This window comes from Prionailurus viverrinus, chromosome C1 (assembly GCF_022837055.1).
Source record: "Prionailurus viverrinus isolate Anna chromosome C1, UM_Priviv_1.0, whole genome shotgun sequence".
NCBI classification, from domain to species: Eukaryota; Metazoa; Chordata; class Mammalia; order Carnivora; family Felidae; genus Prionailurus; species Prionailurus viverrinus.
The window spans coordinates 3843284-3864171 of NC_062568.1; the positions used below are offsets into that span (position 1 = coordinate 3843284).

Sequence of the window (20888 nt, forward strand, 5' to 3'; positions counted from 1 at the left end):
TTGCCTTATAGCTAATTAGTTATGCAGTAAAAATGTTTGCAGCAAAGATGTCTACAGCAAAGATGCTTACAGTGAAAATATGAGACACAGTTTCTGTCACTCTATACCTTCAATTACTCTTTATTTTCTCTTCACTTCAGCTGAGGGGAAAACCATTTTATGTAGTGTCGACATCAAGTGCAAAGGTCCTGAGGCAGAAAATTATTTGGTTTGTTCAAGGATGCCAGAGTGGTGTGTGAAGAAAAGGATAATAGACGAGATTTTAAGAGATAATCTTAATAATATTAAGGGATAATAATAAGGGACATCTAAAATATTATATATTTATTTACTTGTGTATAGTCTATACCCCCCGTCCACTAGAATGTAAGTTCAGTGAGATTTTGCTCACTTCTTTGTTCCTATTGAGCAGCTTTGGCAATAGATACTTGTTGAATAAATAAATGAAGGATGTAAAAAGAAAACAGAATACATAAGTAGTGAGAAGGATCGTGTTCGTGAGTTGAAAGACTCAATGTTTTAGAAATGTCAGTTCTTTCCAAATTCATCCTAAGCAATTTCAACAAAAATTCAATAGGATTTTCAAAGGAACTTGACAAGATGCTACCAAAATTTACATGGAAGAGAAAATGCCCAAAATAGCTAAGATAATTTTGAAAAAGAAACAAGTTGAGAGAAACTTGCTTTACCAGATATCAAGGTATTATTAAGTGACAGTACTAGAGTGATGCAGAATTAGATAGAGCAGTGGATGAGACTAGAAAGCCCCCAAACAAAACCATATATACACATGGCATCTCAATGCAAGCCATATGTGACATTACATATGGAGAAGCTGGGACAACTGGTTATCCACGTTGGAAAAAAATTAACCCCCCTACCTTATATCACACTAAGAAAATCAACTCCAAAAGGATTAAAGAACTAAATGAGAAAAGAAATAAGAGTGTCTTAACCTGGTATTCCCCAAAACAAATTTTGAGTTAAGTGTTTGTGTTCAGGAAGTTTATTTGTGAAACTGTGTCAAGGATTGGGAGTCAGAATGGGAAAGAGGCAAAGAGTAGGAGAGACAGCCAATGGGGATGGTTGCCACTGTGGTCAACTGGGTCCTGATGCTGCTCATCTTAGAAATGGAAGAGAAAGTATTTATTCCTGGATCCTGTCCTTCATTCCTCAAGATATTCGTCCATTTTTGGTTCAAGCTGCTGAGTATATGTATTGCCATTTGCCGAGATAAGGGTGACTGGTAGTGAGTTACAGGTTTGGGAGTGAACTAAAGAAAATTGCTTGGGGTTACCTGGGTGACTCAGTAGGTTAAGCGACTGACTCTTGATTTAGGCTTAGGTCATGATCTCACTGTTGTGAGATCGAGCCTGCATTGGGCTTCACACTGAGCGTGAAGCTTAAGATTTCTCTCTCTCTCTCAAAAAATTTTAAATTTTAATACAGTGTAGTTAACATACAGGGTTATACCAGTTTCAGGTATAAAATATAGTGATTCAACAATTTCCTATTGGCCATCATATTTTAACTGACATCTGGATCCGCAAACTGTATAAGTGTTTGTGAGATTTTTTTTTTTTAATTTTTTTTTCAACGTTTTTTATTTATTTTTGGGACAGAGAGAGACAGAGCATGAACGGGGAGGGGCAGAGAGAGAGGGAGACACAGAATCGGAAACAGGCTCCAGGCTCTGAGCCATCAGCCCAGAGCCTGACGCGGGGCTCGAACTCACGGACCGCGAGATCGTGACCTGGCTGAAGTCGGACGCTTAACCGACTGCGCCACCCAGGCGCCCCAAGATTTTTATATTCAATCAGAAAAAAAAATCCTTTGCATTCTGATTTCCTCACATGCAAGTAAGTAAATAAAATGACCACAGATTTCCTATTTAAATAAAGATTTGAGAGCCTTGTCTCATTTAAATTCACTCCGGATTATGTAATGGGAAGAAAGATATTCTTAGTAACAAGCAAATTTGTACACCATATAAGACTTTTTAAAAAGTGTAAGAAAATTCTTATTGGAAGAACATCAAATAAGATGTAAGTGGGTAAAAGTTTCTGTTCTCCTTAAATTAATATGCATTTTCAATGCATTTTTTTTCAAGTTTTTATTTAAGTTCTAGTTAGTTAATATATATAGTGAAATTGGTTTCAAGTATAAAATTTAGTGATTCATCACTTACATATAACACTCAGCGCATTTATGATCAGAGATTCCAGTAAACTTGGGAAGGAGGTGGGGGATCTTCTCAAGCTGATTCTAAAAATCACCCCCAGTGGGTCGTCAGGATGGTGCTACCTGTGAGCTCTTTTTTTTTTTTTTTCTGTAGCCCCTTTGATTACAAAAGAAAATCTAGTATATAGAGAGGTAAAGGCACTATGTGATTAAAGTGGTGGTTCAGTTACAGTGTAATAATGTAGGGAATATTTTTTAAATTCCCACCTCACGTAAAAGCAAAGGGGCAAAACCCATGGGATTATAGGTGTAAACATTACAAATGGGGCAACATATTAGCAACATATATGATGAAGATTTAATGCATATATCAGATAGGCTTTTCTATATTCATTTGGCAACGCAAGGAAAGACAACCAAACACCACAACAGGAAATATCGACACAGTACTCTATGACAAAAGAGTTCGATGAAGAAGAAAAAAGAAATGGCCAGTAACAAATGAAGAATGCTCAAGCACCTTAAAAATGAAGATAGTGCATGTTAAAGCAATAGTTCAATTAAGATGTTAAATGCTATTATTGTTTAGCTTTGATGTATGAATTTTAAAAGGCAAGATGGTATAGAATTACCATATTAAGAGAAATAACAATATATTCCAAACTGAGATAACACATGCATAGAAAAAATCTGGGAAGGCATACACAAATGTTTATAAGAAACATTTTAAAATCAGAATAAAAGGCAATGTGAAGATATGGCCATTTGGAAAAAATAGTTACTTTAAAAGGCATTCACTTTTTGTCTTATGAAAGGTATAGAAAATGATAAGCTTTAGCATTAAAAAAAAACAGTTCATTTGTAACATAAAAATCAAGTAAATTCTTATTCACTCTTACTTATTTTCTCATTGTGTTTTCCCGAAGTAGAACTGTTTCCAATATCCATGGTATCTAGAAAGTAATAGGTGGTGGTCAGATGACTATAATTTATAAATAAAAATTACAAATCTTATGACAATTCCTACTGTGGAAGGCTTGAGTTTATAATGATCTAAGTACCATTTCTGTCTTCCTTCTAAAGGAAACAGACAAGTACTGGATTGATATCTAAGGTCTTCCTTTATTTCTCGGAGACTTTGAAAAAACTCTTAATCACTTCAGTACATCAGTTTCCTCTTTCATGAAACCAGGGATAGCAACTGTTATCCTGTTTAGGCTTTAAATTTTTTATGAGAATAAAATAAGATCTTATTTACAAAAGTTACTGAGAAATCACCTGGTTAGTCAATAACATGTGGGAGGGCATCCTTCAAAAACATATGTTGAGTTTAAGAATAGTTATCTGGGGCCTTGGTTTCCTGACAGGTAACAGGGCCATTTGTCTTCCGAGGCTTTTCCAAGGTCGTGACAAAGTGACACTATTATCTACCAGCTGAAGAACACTTGGATTTCTTCATTCCATGGACAAGGGTGGATGTCACTATATAAATCCAATACTTTAGTATTGATATATTAATAGAGTAAATGAGATACTGCCATTTTTACCAGTGTATTTCTACTACATCATACATGTAAATCGACCAGCCCACCCTGTTAAACATGACTGTATAAAGATTTCTTGCCTCCTTGTCATTCCCAAAAGGCTCAGGCCAAGCAAATGCAAAGAATGGGATTTGGGCTTGGATGAATCCCTTCTTTATCAAAGGGTGCTCAGAGTCAAGTCCAGCAGGAAATGAAAGCTCTGATTTCAGACTCCTGACATCCTGTAGCCCAGGGCCATGTGGGGGTATATCCACCCCAAGACCCTTGGGCAGCCTTACCCATCATGTCAGATGCTTGGCTACTCTTACCCCTTGTTCCTTGGCCTCTTGACATACCTTTTGAAAAACACATGACACAGGAACACTTCTTATTTCCAAGTCCTTGCGGCTCTGCTCCTAAATTGTGATTTGTAAAGAGTTTTCATTTGTATCTCCTCTCTTCCAATGATCCTCTGTTCCCCCACTCCTCCACCAAAGGGTCTCTCTACCTCTGAGATCTCTTTCTTTGTTTTTTCCCCCATTGTCTTTGGCCTTTCTCTTCAACCTATTTTTTCACTTGAATCATTTTCTCTTTGCCCCAAATCTGTATTTTTGTTCTTCCATTTTTCTTTATATGCTTTTCCTATCCATTCATTTATGACATTTATTACCTACTTTTGTATTTACTTTATGTGATATTCTTAAAATAGTTTTTGTAAATATTCTGTATAACACTATAATAAAGTAAATTTTGCCAGAGAAATTTCCAAATGTTGGAATATAGGAAGTGAAATTTTTTTTCACTCATTCAATAAGCTTTCAAAGCCTCTTTCAGGTGCCAGGTGCTGAGATGGGTGCTGATAATAATTCAGGCACAAGACTACTGAAGCATAGTGGCTGCCAATCTTATGAGCAACCAGGGAATTGACACAGAAATAAATGAGGAAACATATTGAAATATGAAGAAGCATGTGCAAAGATCTAGATCCATTAAATGCAAGTAACCACAGGAAGTTTAGTATGTCTGAATACGAAGTGAAAGAATAAAGGGCAATGATGAGGATGGAGAAATAAACAGGAGCCCTGAGTTAAGTGACTTTAGAGGCCACATGAAGGAGAACTAACTTAATACTAAAGGAAATGAAAGGAAATTAGATGCAGTTTTGAAAGATCAATTTAGCTAAATCACTTAGCATACATTTGGTGGGAACAAGATTAGAACAGAACCCTGTAGACCTAGTTCAAGTGAGAAGTGATATAGATGTGGATTAGAGTGTTAGCACTGAGAATGGAGATGAAGGGACAGGTCGGAGACATTTAAAAGGAAGAACTGATACAGGTAGGTTATAGATGTGGTGTATCAACTGAGGAGACAACGTTATCAGGGATGACTTTGAGAATTTCATTGTGAAAGAATGCGACAATTAACAGTGTGTTTTAGAGACAGAGAACATTGAAGGAGCAGATATTTGTTTTAAGGAAGAAGATGATGCGCTCAGTTTTGGAAATGTTGTTTGAAGGTTTTGAAAGACACCTAAAATGGAGAAGGCTAGGACCTTCAGGACCTTGGACAGAGGCCAGCCTTCCATTTGGATGAGTGCGTTTAGATGTTTTGAAGACAGGGCTGGGCTGGATATGTATGCTTAGGAACTGTTAAGTTGTGGGTGTTGATTGAAACCATAGGAGTCGATGAAATTCCTGGGCGAGGCAACTTGTAATCTGTGTGAGTTATAGGGGACACGGATACCTGGACACACATTGCCCTGAAAACTCACTGCTACTGTGAGCCACCCTTTGCGCCAACATTGCTTTTGTCTTGTGGCCATTTCAGATCCCACAATTTCTCCACCTCACTTCTCTTCCTTTTACATTCTGCCATCTTTCTCTCATCTTTTAACTCTCTCTCTACATGGTTCTCTGTGTGCCTCCCCTTTCTTCTATTTATTCCCCTAGGTATGTACCTCATTCCATCTATTTTTCTATGCTTCTATCCCTGGATCTAGTTTTATTATTGAAGTAATCCTCTTCCTACTGTCACTTCCTTTTCTATTTTCTCTTTGCTTCTAGTCTGTTTCTTTTAATCTTATCTTGATCTTTTGGCTGTTTTTATAATTATAATCTTTGTCTTTATATTTTCTTTATCTGTATTCAGCTTCATCTCACAGATTGCTACTTTCATCAAAGTCAAATGCCTACTCTTTTGACATTGACCACACTGTTGACCATTATTACTTTTGCCAGTTTCCTATGGGCTCTCTACATTGCAAGACTCAGTCAGTCATGGACTTTATTACCATGTTTCTTCATGCAACTTCTGAGAGGTATCTGGAAAATCATCACTCTTCTCCCTCCAAAACTCCCCAGTCTGGTGATATTTGGATTCCATGTCCACTTGAAAAAACTTGAAGCTTACTCGGTCAGATGTCTTTCCATTTGGAGACCCCAGACTATTTTTTCCATGCTTCCTCCTTACATTATCCACTCAGTGTCACCTCCCTGCATTCAGGAACACAGCTCATCTTTCTCTTTTGGCTCCCTCAAACCTGTTGAAAGCAGTCCAAATCTGTGCACACATCTCTGCCTATGTATAGGAGTCTGTGTGCGTGAGTGTGTGCATTTGTGTGTGTATGTACATGCTATGTTTTGAGGGGAGAGGTAAGGTAAAGAAAGGAGAGCTTTTCCTCTGTGCAGACAGGAAAACAGAGATAATTCACAATATCAAAACTGGCTTCTCCATCAGATGCTTATAGGTTGGCATCTCTTCTGACTCTCTTCCTCTACTCATCTGAAGAGCTTAGAATTCATAGGACACTGAAGAGAAAGACACACTATAGGCAGTGACTTCGATGTGGTCACACTCATCTATGTTCACTGCTCAGATGAGTTGAGAAAACACCCACTCCAATGACTACACCTTATATCCAACAAAGATTTGCACTGTCACCTTTTCTATCTGGCCGCACCTCATTCTCCTCCTTATTTCTCAATTTTTTGACCATTTTCCTGCCTCATGCATTTCTATCTCCATCACTTGATTCTTTGAGCTTCTCTCCCTGATTTCTCTTGTCCTCTGTGTGGTTTTCTCTTTTCGTCAGTGATGTTCTTCATCTCTATTCCTTTTTATTTCTCTATTAATCATTTTTGGTTCTTCCCTTCTAGGTATTTTGAACACCTTATAGCTGGCTCCACTCCTACCATCTTTTTTTCTTTATGATTTTCATTTTTACCTATTATCTATCTATCTATCTATCTATCTATCTATCTATCTATCATCCAAATAGCTGTTAAATAAATTTTCTTGTGATACATTCTGCTGATACTATATATCAGTTCCCTTATATCTTCTTTCTGGACTTTGATCATGGGATACAGCTCTTATATTCCTGCCTGTTACATACAGCAGTCACACTTCTTGACCCTTGTACATTTGTATGTGTATTTCCTCATCCCAAAATGTGGATGACAAGAATTAGCCTGCCTAAGTCTTAAGGATATTGTTATGACTAAAGTAAAATCTTATTTGCCAAAGTACTTTAAAATAACACAATATAATCAAATTACAATGTAATGGACATCTGTTAAAAACTATACTAAAGTTTGAAAGTTGTTTATCTGAAGCTTTATTTCTGTCTATAATTACATAGCAGGACCAGTTGTCTTTTGAGGCTTTTACAATTACAAATGACATTAGGGCCAATTAATGTATCACTATAGAAGTCTAAGATCTTAGTGTTAGCAGGCATAACAGTAGGTATTAAAAAAGATACCACCAGTTTGCTATTAATTTCTTCTACAACAGCAATATATAATTACATACATTTATTCAATAGGACTCATCCTGTTAAACATGAATTTATAATAATTTCCTGTCTCCTTCTATTTTCTAAAATGCAGAAAAGGAGTTCCCAGGATTAACTGGATACAGGTCTTCAAGGTGCTCAGAATAAAATCATCAGGAAACAGTAGCTTTTAATTCCTGACATTCTGCAGGCCAAGGCTTGGCATCCTAATCTTCGTTACCTGACCCACTTCTTAGGTCTGAGCTAGAAGATTCCTGAGGTTCTTCCGTGTGGCTCAATTCTGAAAAGTCACCACTGCTGATCCCTGCAGAAAGAAATAAAATTCCTTAGCAGTCTCAGTCTGTGTCTTACAAACCAATCCGGCACCAAATTTTTTAAAAGGAAAATTGGAAAGGGAAGCTCATGTAGGAGAGGCAGGAGTATTCCTACTGCCAGGCTACCCTGTGGCTCCATCTGACCTGTCAGTCAAGGTTGCTCCAGGAACCATCCCCGGGGCTGGGCTAGAGGACAACTTTGCCATTTGTCACTATGTCCTACCCTCTCCACTTGTCTTTACATACTTCTTCCAGTTCTGTTGTTTATCCAGGAAGTCTGTGGAAGCAGCATTTTCAAGATGTCAGAGCCTCCATCAGCTAGGCCCTTAATAATCATGTGGAGCAGAACGCCTCTCTACCCTGGGAACTACTTTATCCTATTGAGGCGAATGAAGAATATACTTCTATTTTACTTGTGCCACTGAACCTTTTGAAGACTACATATTGTATCAATTAGCCAATCCCACCTATTTCAAAATGTGTAATATGAATCAATTAAATTACCAACAAATTCATTTTTTTTATTTTAAAGGATATAACAAAAATTTTGAGCAACGTTTTAGCAGTAAAGAAAGATATTTGTTACATCAAAAGTGTTTTTTTTACATCAAAAGTTTTAATTGAGCTTACGTCTTTTCCTATTGTTTATCCCCCAAATAGGTTTGTTTCCAATGTCCACAGGATCTAAAAAACAAAGGAAAACACAACTAGTCATCTACAACTAAAGTTGTAAAACTTATGACTACTCACATTGTAGACAGGATTTGGATTCGAAAGATACTATGATGATCATTTCTGTTTCTTTCCATCTAAAGGAAAAAGATCACTACTAAATAGAGCCAAGAACCACAATTCTTTGGCCCTAATTGCAAAATCAAAGAAGTTTTGAAAATCCATATTTTTCCTACAGGTTTGCAGCTAAGTACCTGGGCAGTGAATCTGGACTTGAGCTGTCATGAGTCCATGTAAAATCTTTATTTCTCACACTTGGTGTTAATTCACACAATTTGTTGCAGGAACATTAATATAGTATATTTGAGAATGGGATTCTGCCCCAGACCCTCTTGGATTTTTTTTTGTAATGTATAGGATATAAACCACATTGTCTTTCTGAAAAGAGATTATTATTGTATGTCTGGCTTCAAATATTTGAATAAAAGACTGTGGATGTTTGGTAGGAGTCCAGGCTGGTCTGTCTTTTCTGGTAACTTTCCATATGTGATGTGTAAAACATCCTTAAATGTTTATGGGCTAGAGTTTTCTCATCTGTGGAATGGGGAGAGAACAACAGTTATCTGGCCTATTTCTAAGTTGTTATAAACATAAAAGGATATTTTATCAGTGAATATATTTTCAAATATCATTATATAGGCCAATGTCATATTACGGTCATGTGTCATAAGTTATAAATTGAATTTGATGGTAATAATCAGAAGCTTTTCCTTCTGTTGATAAACAGAGTCTATGATCAGAGTCTTCTGAGTTTTGAGCAAGTTTATGACAAAATCAAGCAATGTCAGATACCCCACTTTCTCTACAGAATAGGAGTGGACAGGGGTAGAAACCACTACATAATTCAATACTTTGGGGTTAATAAATCGGAGAGCATGTCATACAGATTGTACTGCCATTCAACTAGAGTCATTTTGTTAAACCTGAATTTATAATGATTTCTCTATTTGCATTTTTCAAAATGGCCAAATGTGATAAATGCAGAGAATGGGATCATAGACTGTGAAGTGTGCTTGGAGTAAAATGCCCAGGAAACGAGAACTCTGAACTCAGATTCTTCATGTCTGGGAGTCCAGTATGACGGTCCTTACCCTCCTCATCAGGATCACTTCTCAGTGCTGAGCTCAAGACTCCTGGGGGCTCTTCTTCAGTAGACTCTGAAGAGTCATCAAATTTTTTCACTGCAGAAGGAGCAAATATCCCTTGAAAGTCTCAGTGTATGACAAAGGAACCGAGAAGGAAACACTTGAGAAGTTCTAAAAACCCAGGGCAAGAATATTCCCAAGGATATTTGGAGTCTGGTATTGAAGAAGGCAGATCTTCCCCTTGGCAGCTTCCCTGAATCCCACTTGAAACATGGGGGATGTTTCATCTAAACTTCTAAAACTTCTCAGAATGTTTACTTGAAAAAAAAATAATTCTACTGTGTTTGAGTCCTTGACTTCTTTGGGTTTATTTGTTATGACTGTTAGCCTAACTAACTAATACAAAAGTTAAAACAAAACCATTTTAAATTAAAGTAAATTTATATTTTACTTTGAAGGCTATAGCAAAGAATTAGAATGAATCTCTTGTGGAAAACGCTATTTATTTGTAAACATGAAGAGTTCTTATTTGCCCTTATCTACTTTCCAAACTCTTTTTTTTTGGGTATAGGTGATTTTCTGATATCCGTGGGCTCCACAAGGTAAAGGGGAGGAAATAATTATTCATACTCAAGAGTCTACAGATTCTGTGACAACTCAATGGGCTTACAACATTTTTTTTATTCCTGAGGGAGAGAGAGAGAGAGCGAGTGAGCTGGGGAGGGGCAGAGTGAGAGAAGGACACAGAATCAGAAGCAGGCTCCAGGCTCTGAGCTGTCAGCACAGACCCCGACGTGGGGCTTGAACCCACAAGCCATGAGATCATGACTTGAGCCGAAGTCAGATGTTTTACCAACTGAGCCACCCAGGTGCCCCAATCATAATAATGTTTTGATGATCATTTTCTTCACTTTTCTTCAACTGAATCCAGTTCTGGTGGCCTGGGTTCATAATGCTGAGTTCCTGCTTAAATTTCGTTTTCACTCTCCCTGTGAATTTGTAACTGACTTTTAAACATTACTAGCTCCAGTTTCCTGATCTATAAAGCTGGGATTACCTGGTTACCCTATCTCCCTGTTAAGGTTTTTATGAAAACAAAATGCAGCTTAGTTTACAAAAACCCTTTAAAAAATCACAGTGTAAGCCAATGGATTAAGTAATTTGGGTTTGAGAATAGCTGATCAGAGGCCATTTCCTCACCAATAATTAAATGTCAGCACAAATTATTCTTCGAAGATTTTCTGCATTTGGGACTAATGACAATATTGTGAACAAATAGAGGAACACCATGCTTACCATGTCGGCTAGAATCTAAAGCATATAGGTAGAGAATAAGTACATTATTTCAACCTTTAGCACTAATACATATAATAGTGTATAGTAAAAAAAGTTTGTCATTTTACCAATTTGTTTTTGCTACATTTTTTATATACCAATCAAATGGATTGGTACAGTTAAACAACAATCAATAATGCCTTCTTGTCCCCTTCTACATCCCAATAGGCTCAGAGAAATTAAATGCACAAAATAATCTCCTAGAAGTAATAGCATTAAGGCATATGGGGCATGCTCAAAACAAGATTCATCAGGAAAACAGAGCTTTGGATTTAGACTCTGAGTATTTGTTACCCAGGGTTTCAATCCTAATATTCTTACCTACTGTAATATGGAGTGGTGAGCAGGCAGCTTCTTGGGACTCTTTTCTCTTCCTTGATTCTAATGAGTCAAGGTTATTGGTCACTGCACAAAAGAATAGGAATCTTTAGGGGTCCCAGTGTATGACTAAGAAACTGAAATATTAGCAGGAAATCTCCTCATAAGAAAACCTAGAAAAATCTTGAAAACCAATGCATGTCATGGCCTGCAACAGTGCTGCCTTGCTTGGTCTGTCCTTCTAAGCCACCTGCCTTGTATGATCGTCACCTCCATCCCCTGTCCCCAGAGGCAAGGGGCAACTTTGCAGTGTTTGAACCTTACCTTCCTACATTTCTTCCTCTTCTACTTCTTAGCCCCTCTACTGTCACTTCACACTTCCTATCTCTGCTGCTTCTCATAGGGAACCCTTGGAAATCTTGTGTTGACAATAGCAAGCTTCCTCTACTCCTTGCCAACCTGGTGCCATGATGAAAGTTGGCAAGGCTGAGAAATAAGCGCTGTGTCCATATCATAGACATATTTTGGGGTTGCCTTTTAGAACAGTTTGCTAACCCTAAGACCAAAGCTAAAATGTGCACTCTTTAAAATTTGAAGCAAATTAACATTTTACTTTGACAGATATAGTGAGCGATGAGAATGAACATATCATTTAGTCATGGTTCATTTGTAACATCAAGACCAGGTAACATTTTTATTTGTTCTTACATATTTTCCAAGTATGTTTCCCCCAAATAGGCATGTTTCTAATATCCTATGGGTCTAGAAAGTAGAAAGAGAAAACGAATCACCAATTTGTGCACTAAAGAGCTCCAAACCTTAGGACAGCTCCTGCTACCCTGGAATTGAGGAAACACATTTTGATAATTGTTTTTAGCTCTGTGTTACAAAACAAAAATGCAGAATCCAGGATGCTAGTCTTGTCAGTCCCATTAATTTGCCATGACACTTTGTAGAAGACCTTGATATGATTGCGTTTTCTCTAGAAAACAAGGGTAACAGTGTTTAGTCTCCTTACCCCTTAAGATTGTTGTGAATTAAAAAGTAAGGTATTATTTGCAAAAGTCCTTTGAAAAATCACCATATATGCCATGAATTGCTGAAGAACTCTCAAAAATGATACTTGGGTTTCAGAGTACTTAATCTGAATCTTTTTTCTGCTAACACTAGATAGCTGGCTGAGTTGTCATTTGACACAATTTGTGATCAGAAGACAATATGACCTTCTAATAAAGGAATATTTAGCCTTCTGTTCCCTGTAGAAATCACTGTATAATTCCAACACTTTATAAGCATAGAAACTAGCTAATTTGAAAAACAAACTCATCATTTTGGAAACCTCTTTCTACTATATAATCCATACATGGACCTATCAGGCAATAGGCCTCATCTTCTATAAATATATATATATTTCGTATATGATTTCTTATCTCCCTTCATTTCCCAAAAAGGTCAAGTGAAATAAATGCAGAGAATGGGATTCCAGGATAAACTGAATCTATCATGCAGAATAGGCACAGGGTAAGATGCATCAAACTGTAGCTCTTAATTCAGATTCTTGCAGCCAAAGCCTGCTTTCCCACTGTCTTACCAGGTCCATTTTCCAGTGCTGACGTGGAGGCTTCTGGGGGCTCGTCTCCATCACTGGATTCTGCAGAGTCACTGCTGATCACTGCACAGAGGAGCAAAACCCTTTAGTTGCAGGTGGGGCCAATGAGCCCACAGAGCAGGCAACACTGTAAAAGAGCACTAGAAAGACCTGGAAGCTAAGTTAACACAAGGCACCCTGGTCTGTGCTTGAATGTGTATGACTTGTGGGCTGCTCCAGGTCCTAAACCAAAGGTGACGGAATCCATGCACGGAGGGCAGCTTTGCTCATCCTTCCATCACTCTTCTTTCCCCACTGTCCTGAGACCTCCTACGCCTGCCCTTGTGCTACCTCTTACTCCTGCTCTCATGCTACCTCTATCTTTTTTTCTCAATTTATTTCTTGACTTTCCTCTTGGCTCTGACCATTTCTCTTCCTTAGGCCTCTCTTTCTGGCAATGGTATCTCTTTACACCTCTCTTTGTCTTCCATCTCCTCTCATGAATATCTTGGCTCTCTGACTTTTTTTTCCCTTTCCTTCCACATCTACCCCCATACTTTCTTCTTTTGATTTAGAAATAGTCTCCTGTACGTTAATACTTTAACCTAACCTTTCTGTCTTTTGGTATTTTTCCAATTACTGGGACTTTCTCCTGCAGAGCTCACTGCCTAACTGGTTCCTCACCCCTTGCCTCCATCCAAGGCCACCCGGACTGCCTCGATGGACCCTGCTGACATGTCCCAGCCCCTTGCCTGGAACTGGTGACTCACATTACACACTCGTACAGTCATACTTACCTATTATGTCAGAGGCCTGGTTACAGTTAGTCCTCGCTTGGGCTTGCTGATCAACTGTCAAGTTAAAAAATGGCTTTTCTTTCTTTATATCCACCAGATATACAGAACAGGAATTTATTTGGATCCCATGGCCTGGTAGCTCTACTCCTGGATCAAATTGTAATAAATGAAGAATTTTCATTTGTCTCCCCCAAAGGGAGTAAACATGCTTTACTCCTATTGATAAGTCCTTCTCCCTGTAAATCCACTGCAGGGATGAAGCTTCACCCCCCACCCCTCTCCCTTCCTGCTGCTTAACTGTGTCCCTTCCTCTGTGCCTGTCTGGATTCTGGGCTTTGGAGGTTTTTTGTTTTTATTTTCTCTTCCCATCCTTTTATGAGTTACTTTTTGCTCTTTTAAAAATAAGAAGTATATTGGGATACCTGGGTGGCTCAGTCAGTTAAGCATCTGATTCTTGATTTCAGCTCAGGGCATGATCTCACGGTTCATGAGTTCAAGCCCTGAATCAGGCTCTGTGCTGTCAGCTGGGGCTTCTCTCTCTCCCTCTCTCTCTCTCTCTACCCCTCCCTGCTCACATGCACACACTCTCTCTATAAAATAAGTAAACATAAACAAATTAAAAATTAAAATTATATTTTATGTATAATGTACATAGATAAAAATAAGCAAATCATAAATTTTGAATCACCACAAAGTGAGCATATCTGGGTAACTATCACTCGGGTCCAGAAATAAAAGATTACTAATACCATGGAAGCCTTTTAGTGATGGCTTCCACTAATTGTCTCCATCATGTAATTCAAATTAATCACCACTTTGATTAGTAATTCCACTGATAATTAATTTTGTCAGTTCCAAAATATACACGAGTTTGTATAAATAGAATCATGCCTTTTCTCTCTCATTTGCTATTTCTCTGTCTTTCTGTCATGGGGCAGGGTGATCAATTCACGTTCCTTTCTCAGCATGATGTGTGTGGTAGTCATCTGTATTCACTTTGCTTTTTCACTGCTGTATAGTATTCCATTGTAGAAATAACCCATTAAAAATAAAACCATAAAAATGAATTTGTGCCATTTCAAGATTTTAGTTATTATGAATAGTCCTGACCTTATGTGCATTTCTTTTAGTTTTTTTGAACAATGTGCCTTTCTGTTGGTTTCTGTTGAGGAATGCAATTGCTGAGTAACAGGCTATGTGTATTTTCAATTTTGAAAGAGTATACCAAACTATTTTCCAAAAGCATGTGTAAAGGCAGAGATATAATTGAGAGAGCTAGTAAAATTCAAGTAAAGAAATGGAATTTGGTGTGGTGGGAACTTGGTGGAAGGGAGAATGAGGGGGGAATATGCAACTGCATGGGAAGTATCCTTCAATACTCCATACCAAACAGTGTCGACCTCATGCTGAGGGCCACAAGAAGGCACTGAGTTTAAATAGCAAAGACATATGAACTGGTTTGCATTTTTGATATGCCCATTGAGCTGAAGTGTGCAGAATGGATCTGAGGGGAGCAAGATAAGGAGGAGGCCAGCAGGAGAGTTCCTCTGTTTGAAGTGAGAAGTGATAGGAATCTGGATTAGAGTGAGCATCCTGGAGGTGGAGAGAAATGAGCAAGTTGGACATATTTTAAAGTTGGAATTGACAGAAGTGGCAAATAAAGTCACAGTTGTTTTAATCCACTGAATTTGGGGACTGTTTGTTACACAGCAGTAGATAACTGATACAGCCTCCAAATAGAGAGAGCTTTCAGATCTTTGAATACAAAAATTTAGGAACTTGAAGGGATGAATCTAGAAAGCAGGTCCAGACTGGAGATGTGTGTGTAGGAATCCATAGATCACAGATGGTGACTGAAGCCATGGAGAAATGAAATGCCTGGGTAAATGCTTATTTTTATCTGAGGGGGTTAGAAGGCCATTTTGGTCATTGCAGACACCTTACCCTTCTCAACGGTCTTAGAAAGGGCCCTTTGTGCTTTCATTCCAGTGACTGACTCTTCAAATTGGACACTGATTTGTCTTCTGTCTCATCAGTTGGTCCACTCTTCACCAGTTTTTCATTTATGGTCCCTTAGCTCATCCTCTACATAGTTCTCTCTATGCCTCCTCCCATTTTCTCTATTTACTGGTATTCATTTCCTTCTGTATATTTCTCTATCATGCTCTTTTTCTCAACAATTTTTTATCACTGTCTCCCAGGGCCCAGCAGTGTCTAGGATGGGGCAGGGGAGGTTGTGAGGGCACAAGAAACCAAGAGTAAGATTTTCTTTACATGTGCCCCAGGGCCTCGCTGCCTCCCCCGAAAACTGGCCCTGCTGTCCTCCACCTGATTTTTCAGTGTATCCATTCTCTGTTACATTTTCTACTTTCTCCCATTCTTCGTTTCTTAATTATTAAAGAGCCTCTTCTATATTGATTTTTTTCTTTCTATTCATCTGCCTCATCTCAAGCATTCCAATGATCATCAAAGTTCTCCCCCTGTGCCACTGTCCCCTGCTCCAAGTCCTTCCATCTGTCACTTCTTTCCTACAAGTCCTTCACTGGGGCTTCCGTACTCACAAACTGACCAGCAGCATCACACATGGCTTCCATGTTTCTGCTACAACTTCTGAAGAGCAAGTTGCAAATTACTCCTTTTCATCAACTCCACAAAGTGGTACTGTTTGGATTCCATGCCAATTTATCTAAAACCTATGTAGTTCATGTACTTTGCCACCAGTGTTCCATGGTTCACTTTTTCATATTTTCTCTCCTCACATCCTCTCTTCAGGGACACCCCCTCCATTAAAGACCTGAGCTCTGTTTCCTGCTTGCTTACTTAAAAGTAGTCAGAGGCTGTGCACAAGGCTGTGGGTCTTGGATAGGGCCAGAGAGGTGGTTGGTAGAAAGAGAAAAGAGGAAAGCTTTTTTTCTCATGGAAAAACAAGGATAGAATTAGAATATTGGTAGGAAAAGTAACAATTACTTTCTTCATCACAGGGCAATGTGCTGGGTGTCTCTTCTCTTGTATCTCCATTATTCACGTGGATAGGTGCTTGTTCACAGGACTCTGAGGATAAAATAGACCACAGCTGAGGCCCGACAGAGAGACCTTATTCTGCCCATTTCCATTTTGCATCTCACCTGACTTCTCTTTTCTTCTCATGTTTCTACTATAGCTTGTCTGCATATATTGCCACCTTCACCTCATGAAAGTGTCTGTGCTTCAGTGATTCTGTGGCCAATCTCTCCCTGACTTCTTTTGACTTTTCTTTCTGTCTCTCTTTCCCGATTAGGTACTGCAGAATTTCATCCTTTGTCTCTTTGTTAGTCCTTCCTAACTTTTCTTCCTCCAGGTCTCTCCCATCAATATATTAGCCTCCACTACTGCCCCCTCTGTGTCTGCATGAGTTTCCCCTTCTTTGTTAATAGATATTTCCTTGGGTTGTGCAAGACTCCATTCTCTGCCACCAGCAAGGACTCCTTGGCCTCTCTATGCTCATGCAAACCCAGGCAATCAGTCTTACCTGCTGGCTCAGACTCTTGGGCACACTCTTTATTTGCTTCTTGGCTTTCTAGTGCATCATTTTTGTCACTCGTATCTTTTCTGTTTGCATTTATCTGTTCTGTTTCACAGAGGTTCTCCGAGAGTCCATTTTCAGATGGGGTTGTACCTAAACCATGTTTTGATTCATAGATGTTTTATTCTCCTCTATATCAATCAGGGCCCAACAGGAAAATACAAATCGCTCTAGCTTTTACAGCAGAGGGAATTTAACCCAGGGGGTTAGTTATGCAGTTGAAGGAACAGCTAAGAAGTCCAAATAAAAGAATGCAGGAACCGGAAGAATATTTAACAGTAAGCTTTGGAAGGTCAGAGGGTGAGCACAGAGGCCAGGATCAATGGGTGGATAGAAGCTGGCCCCTGGCTGGCATGCTTGGTGGGAAGTGGTATCATGGGCGAGATGCAGCCGTTGCCAGAATTATGGACAGATCCGACTTCTCCCTTGTTCCTACTCTCCAATCTCTTGTTAGTGCCCCATGTCGGGAACTCAACAGGAAGCCAGCAACAAAAGGAGCTGGCAAGTAAGTCCACAGGGGACAGTGTCCAGAGATAGAGGGCAGAGCAGCAGAAGGTAAGGAATGAATTCCAGGGCAAACACCCCAGGACTTCCTTGGAGAAATTGCAGAAGGAAAGATGGACATTCTGGGTAATCAGCGATACAAAGAAGCAGCCCCCACCCTTCTAGCACATTCCAGAATGGAACGAGAACAGCAAGGGATCACAGAATACAGTCAACAGGAACAGACCGTTGTAAGATGAGGACTGTGGGCACGACCAGGTCAGGCTTCGATATGAGTTTTCACCAGTTCCTAAGGGGAAGAAATTGAAAGTTTCTTTCAGAAACTGAAGTATGGTCTGTGCTGTTCTTCCCCAATCCCCTTTTTTATAAAGTAGGAGGTGAAGATCCCCTCCAGGTATCAATACAGAGGCCATGTGGGCTTGGCAAATCCCACACAACTCTTGTAGTCAGACCCCAGATGGCAGAGTGGAGGACGAGGGTCGCCCGCATCCCAGGCTACGAGGGCCTCGTTCAAGCCATCTCACTGCGTGTCCTACACGAGGTACTTAAGTAACTGGAGATGGTTGATCCTGACTCCCGTGGCCACAGTGATGCCACCTTTGCTTCCAGAGCTGCCCTGACCAGCAGACTTACCTGGGTTCTTACAAAGTTCTGGGGCTTTGTCCCTACCTCCTCTCCCTCCACACCCTCCCTTTTCACATCTGTTCAGTCTATCTTGTTGGCCTGTTCATGAGGATTCTGGGTCTGATTCTCCCATTTTTGGTATTTTTTTTTCTGTATCTTTCTCTGCATATATTTCCCAATTTTTGTCTCATGTTTCTGTCTTTTTCATTAGATTACTGGAATGGCAGTACAGGGTTATTAATGCAGACTCTGTCACAGCCAAAAGGTAGAAACAACCGTCACCGACTGAGGAATGAATAAGCAAAATGTTATATAGCCATACAAGGGAATACTAACCACTAATAAAAAGGAATGAAGGACTGATTCATGCTACAACATGGATGAACCTTGAAAACATCACACTGACTGAAAGAAGCCAGACACAAAGTCCATGTTTGTGTGATTCCATTTACATGAAATGTCTGGAAGAGGTAAATCCAAAGAGACAGAAACTGGATTAGTGGTTGCCAGAGGCTCGGGAAGAGGGGCATAGGGAGTGACACGGAGCTGCCTTCTAAGGTGATCCAAATATGTTGGAACTAGATAAACGTAGTAGCTGCACAACATTCTGAACACACTAAATATCACTAAACTGTATACTTTAAAATGGTTAATTCTTGGGGCGCCTGGGTGGCTTGGTCGTTTGAGCATCCGACTTCGGCTCAGGTCATGATCTCAAGGTTCATGAGTTCAAGCCCCACGTCGGGCTCTGTGCTGACGGCTGGGAGCCTGGAGCCTGCTTCCGATTCTGTGTCTCCCTCTCTCTCTGCCCCTCCCCCGCTCAAGCTCTGTCTCTCTCTCTCTCTCTCTCTCTCTGTCAAAAATAAACATTAAAAAGAAAAAATTTAAATAAAATAAAATAAAATAAAATGGTTAATTCTATGTTATGTGAATTTTACTTCCATCAACACACACACACACACACACACACACACACACACACACACACAGACTCTGGGTTCAAAATGCCTGGGTTCATCCTTGCTCATCGGATTCCAGGCTAACGGCCCACAGGGTCTGCAAAATGAGCACATAAGCAAGGCTGACCTCCAGTGGCAGCCTGAGCACTGTCAGGCTACAAACCTACAACAGTCAGAGCAAATTGTTAATCAGTGAGGTGTTAGTAACATGGGTATTTCGGGGCACCTGGCACCTGGGTGGCTCAGTCAGTTGTGTCTGACTCTTGATTTTGGCTCAGATCATGATCACTGTTTGTGAGATCGAGCCCTGTGCTGGGCTTTGTGCTGATAGCACAGGGACTGCTTGGGATTCTCTCTCTTCTTCTCTCTGCCCACACCCTCCTCTTCCCGTGCACTTTCTCTCTCAAAATGAATAAACAAGCTTTAAAAAAAAATAACATGGTTATTTCGATTCTTTTAACCCTTTCTTCCCTGTTTTCATTTCCCTTCCTTCTCTCCCTCAAAGTGCCCACATCCTCCCCTCCACCTCTGTACCACTTCCTCTTTTCTGTGACTGGCATTCTCTGAATAGCATCTTGAACAACATCCCCCACATTGAAATTGGTCCCATCTGCCATCATTTAATATTGACCATGGGCCCAGTTCTTAGCCCTTCACAGCTTTACACTGATCTTCTCCTATAGGGGCCTTTCTAAATCACAATTACTTCCTGGTAGTTAATCTGCTTAAATCTGGTTTTACTGACACACTGGGTTTCTGTCCCTTCATCTTGGTTATTGGGCCAATAGTTTCTTGTCATAGCTACTCCTCCAGGATTTTTCCTCTGGTTAGATGCTCACACAAATACCGCTCCTTGCCTTCTCCTTGGTCCTTAACATTTCTTTCCTGATTCCCCAAATCCACTCAGGACTGGGGCCTGAGTTCCCTTTCTCCTTTTCTTCTTTGCAGATGAGAATCGGTATTTATCAGGTTACATTCACCTTGTTCAAGGCTCAGTTGGATATTAGGACTGTTCACCGCCTCTTCTCCATCACTTTCTTGGTAACTAAGTTTTTCTTGGATTGCTGAAGAGAGGGAGACAGAGGAGGCAATTAGGGATCCCCATCAGAGACCAGGAACAATACCTCAATATTGCACAGTTACCAGCTCCCATCCCCCAAGCTCAGTGTCTCTGATCCTCTTTGTAAAATTCCCCCATCATCCCTGGGATAGAAAAGAGAACTCCCAGCAAGAGAATCTATGTTTCTCACACAGAAAGGAGCTCCTCCAATATAAGGATAAAGGAAAACATCATGATCCTATTATTAGCCTTGTAAAAGAATTTGTGGATGGCCAGGAAATGCATGTATCAAAATAAGTAAAAGGACTGAAATGTGTTTCTGAACTGTTCAAACTGAAAGGAAGAAACAGGGATTTCCTTGGGAGATGAGCTAAGCTCCGAGAGAGATCCCTGGGTATGAAAGAGAAAGCCCAGCTACTTTAAAGATGCTGCTAGACAAGAGGAGGGTTGGGGTAGGGAGGGTGAGGGCTTCCCAAAGACACAAAGCAGGGGACACCAGGAGGAACG

General features: G+C 39.7%; 1 protein-coding gene across 5 annotated transcripts in view; it reads right to left on the reverse strand.

Moving 5' to 3' along the window:
* The window catches only part of SP100 (SP100 nuclear antigen), a 99531-nt gene that overhangs the window by 33988 nt on the left and 44655 nt on the right, over positions 1-20888 (reverse strand). For 4 of the 5 annotated variants that reach the window (XM_047869563.1, XM_047869565.1, XM_047869562.1 and 1 more), the window contains 12 exons: positions 20302-20385; positions 17965-18027; positions 17181-17327; positions 16640-16723; positions 13673-13819; positions 12879-12959; positions 11291-11374; positions 9641-9730; positions 8448-8501; positions 7724-7807; positions 4061-4120; positions 3081-3134 (listed from right to left, as the gene is read on the reverse strand). In XM_047869563.1, the coding sequence (XP_047725519.1) occupies positions 3081-3134; positions 4061-4120; positions 7724-7807; positions 8448-8501; positions 9641-9730; positions 11291-11374; positions 12879-12959; positions 13673-13819; positions 16640-16723; positions 17181-17327; positions 17965-18027; positions 20302-20385 (1032 nt within the window). The remainder of the gene's footprint in view (positions 1-3080; positions 3135-4060; positions 4121-7723; positions 7808-8447; positions 8502-9640; positions 9731-11290; positions 11375-12878; positions 12960-13672; positions 13820-16639; positions 16724-17180; positions 17328-17964; positions 18028-20301; positions 20386-20888) is intronic. The other variant, XM_047869564.1, reaches the window with a different exon arrangement.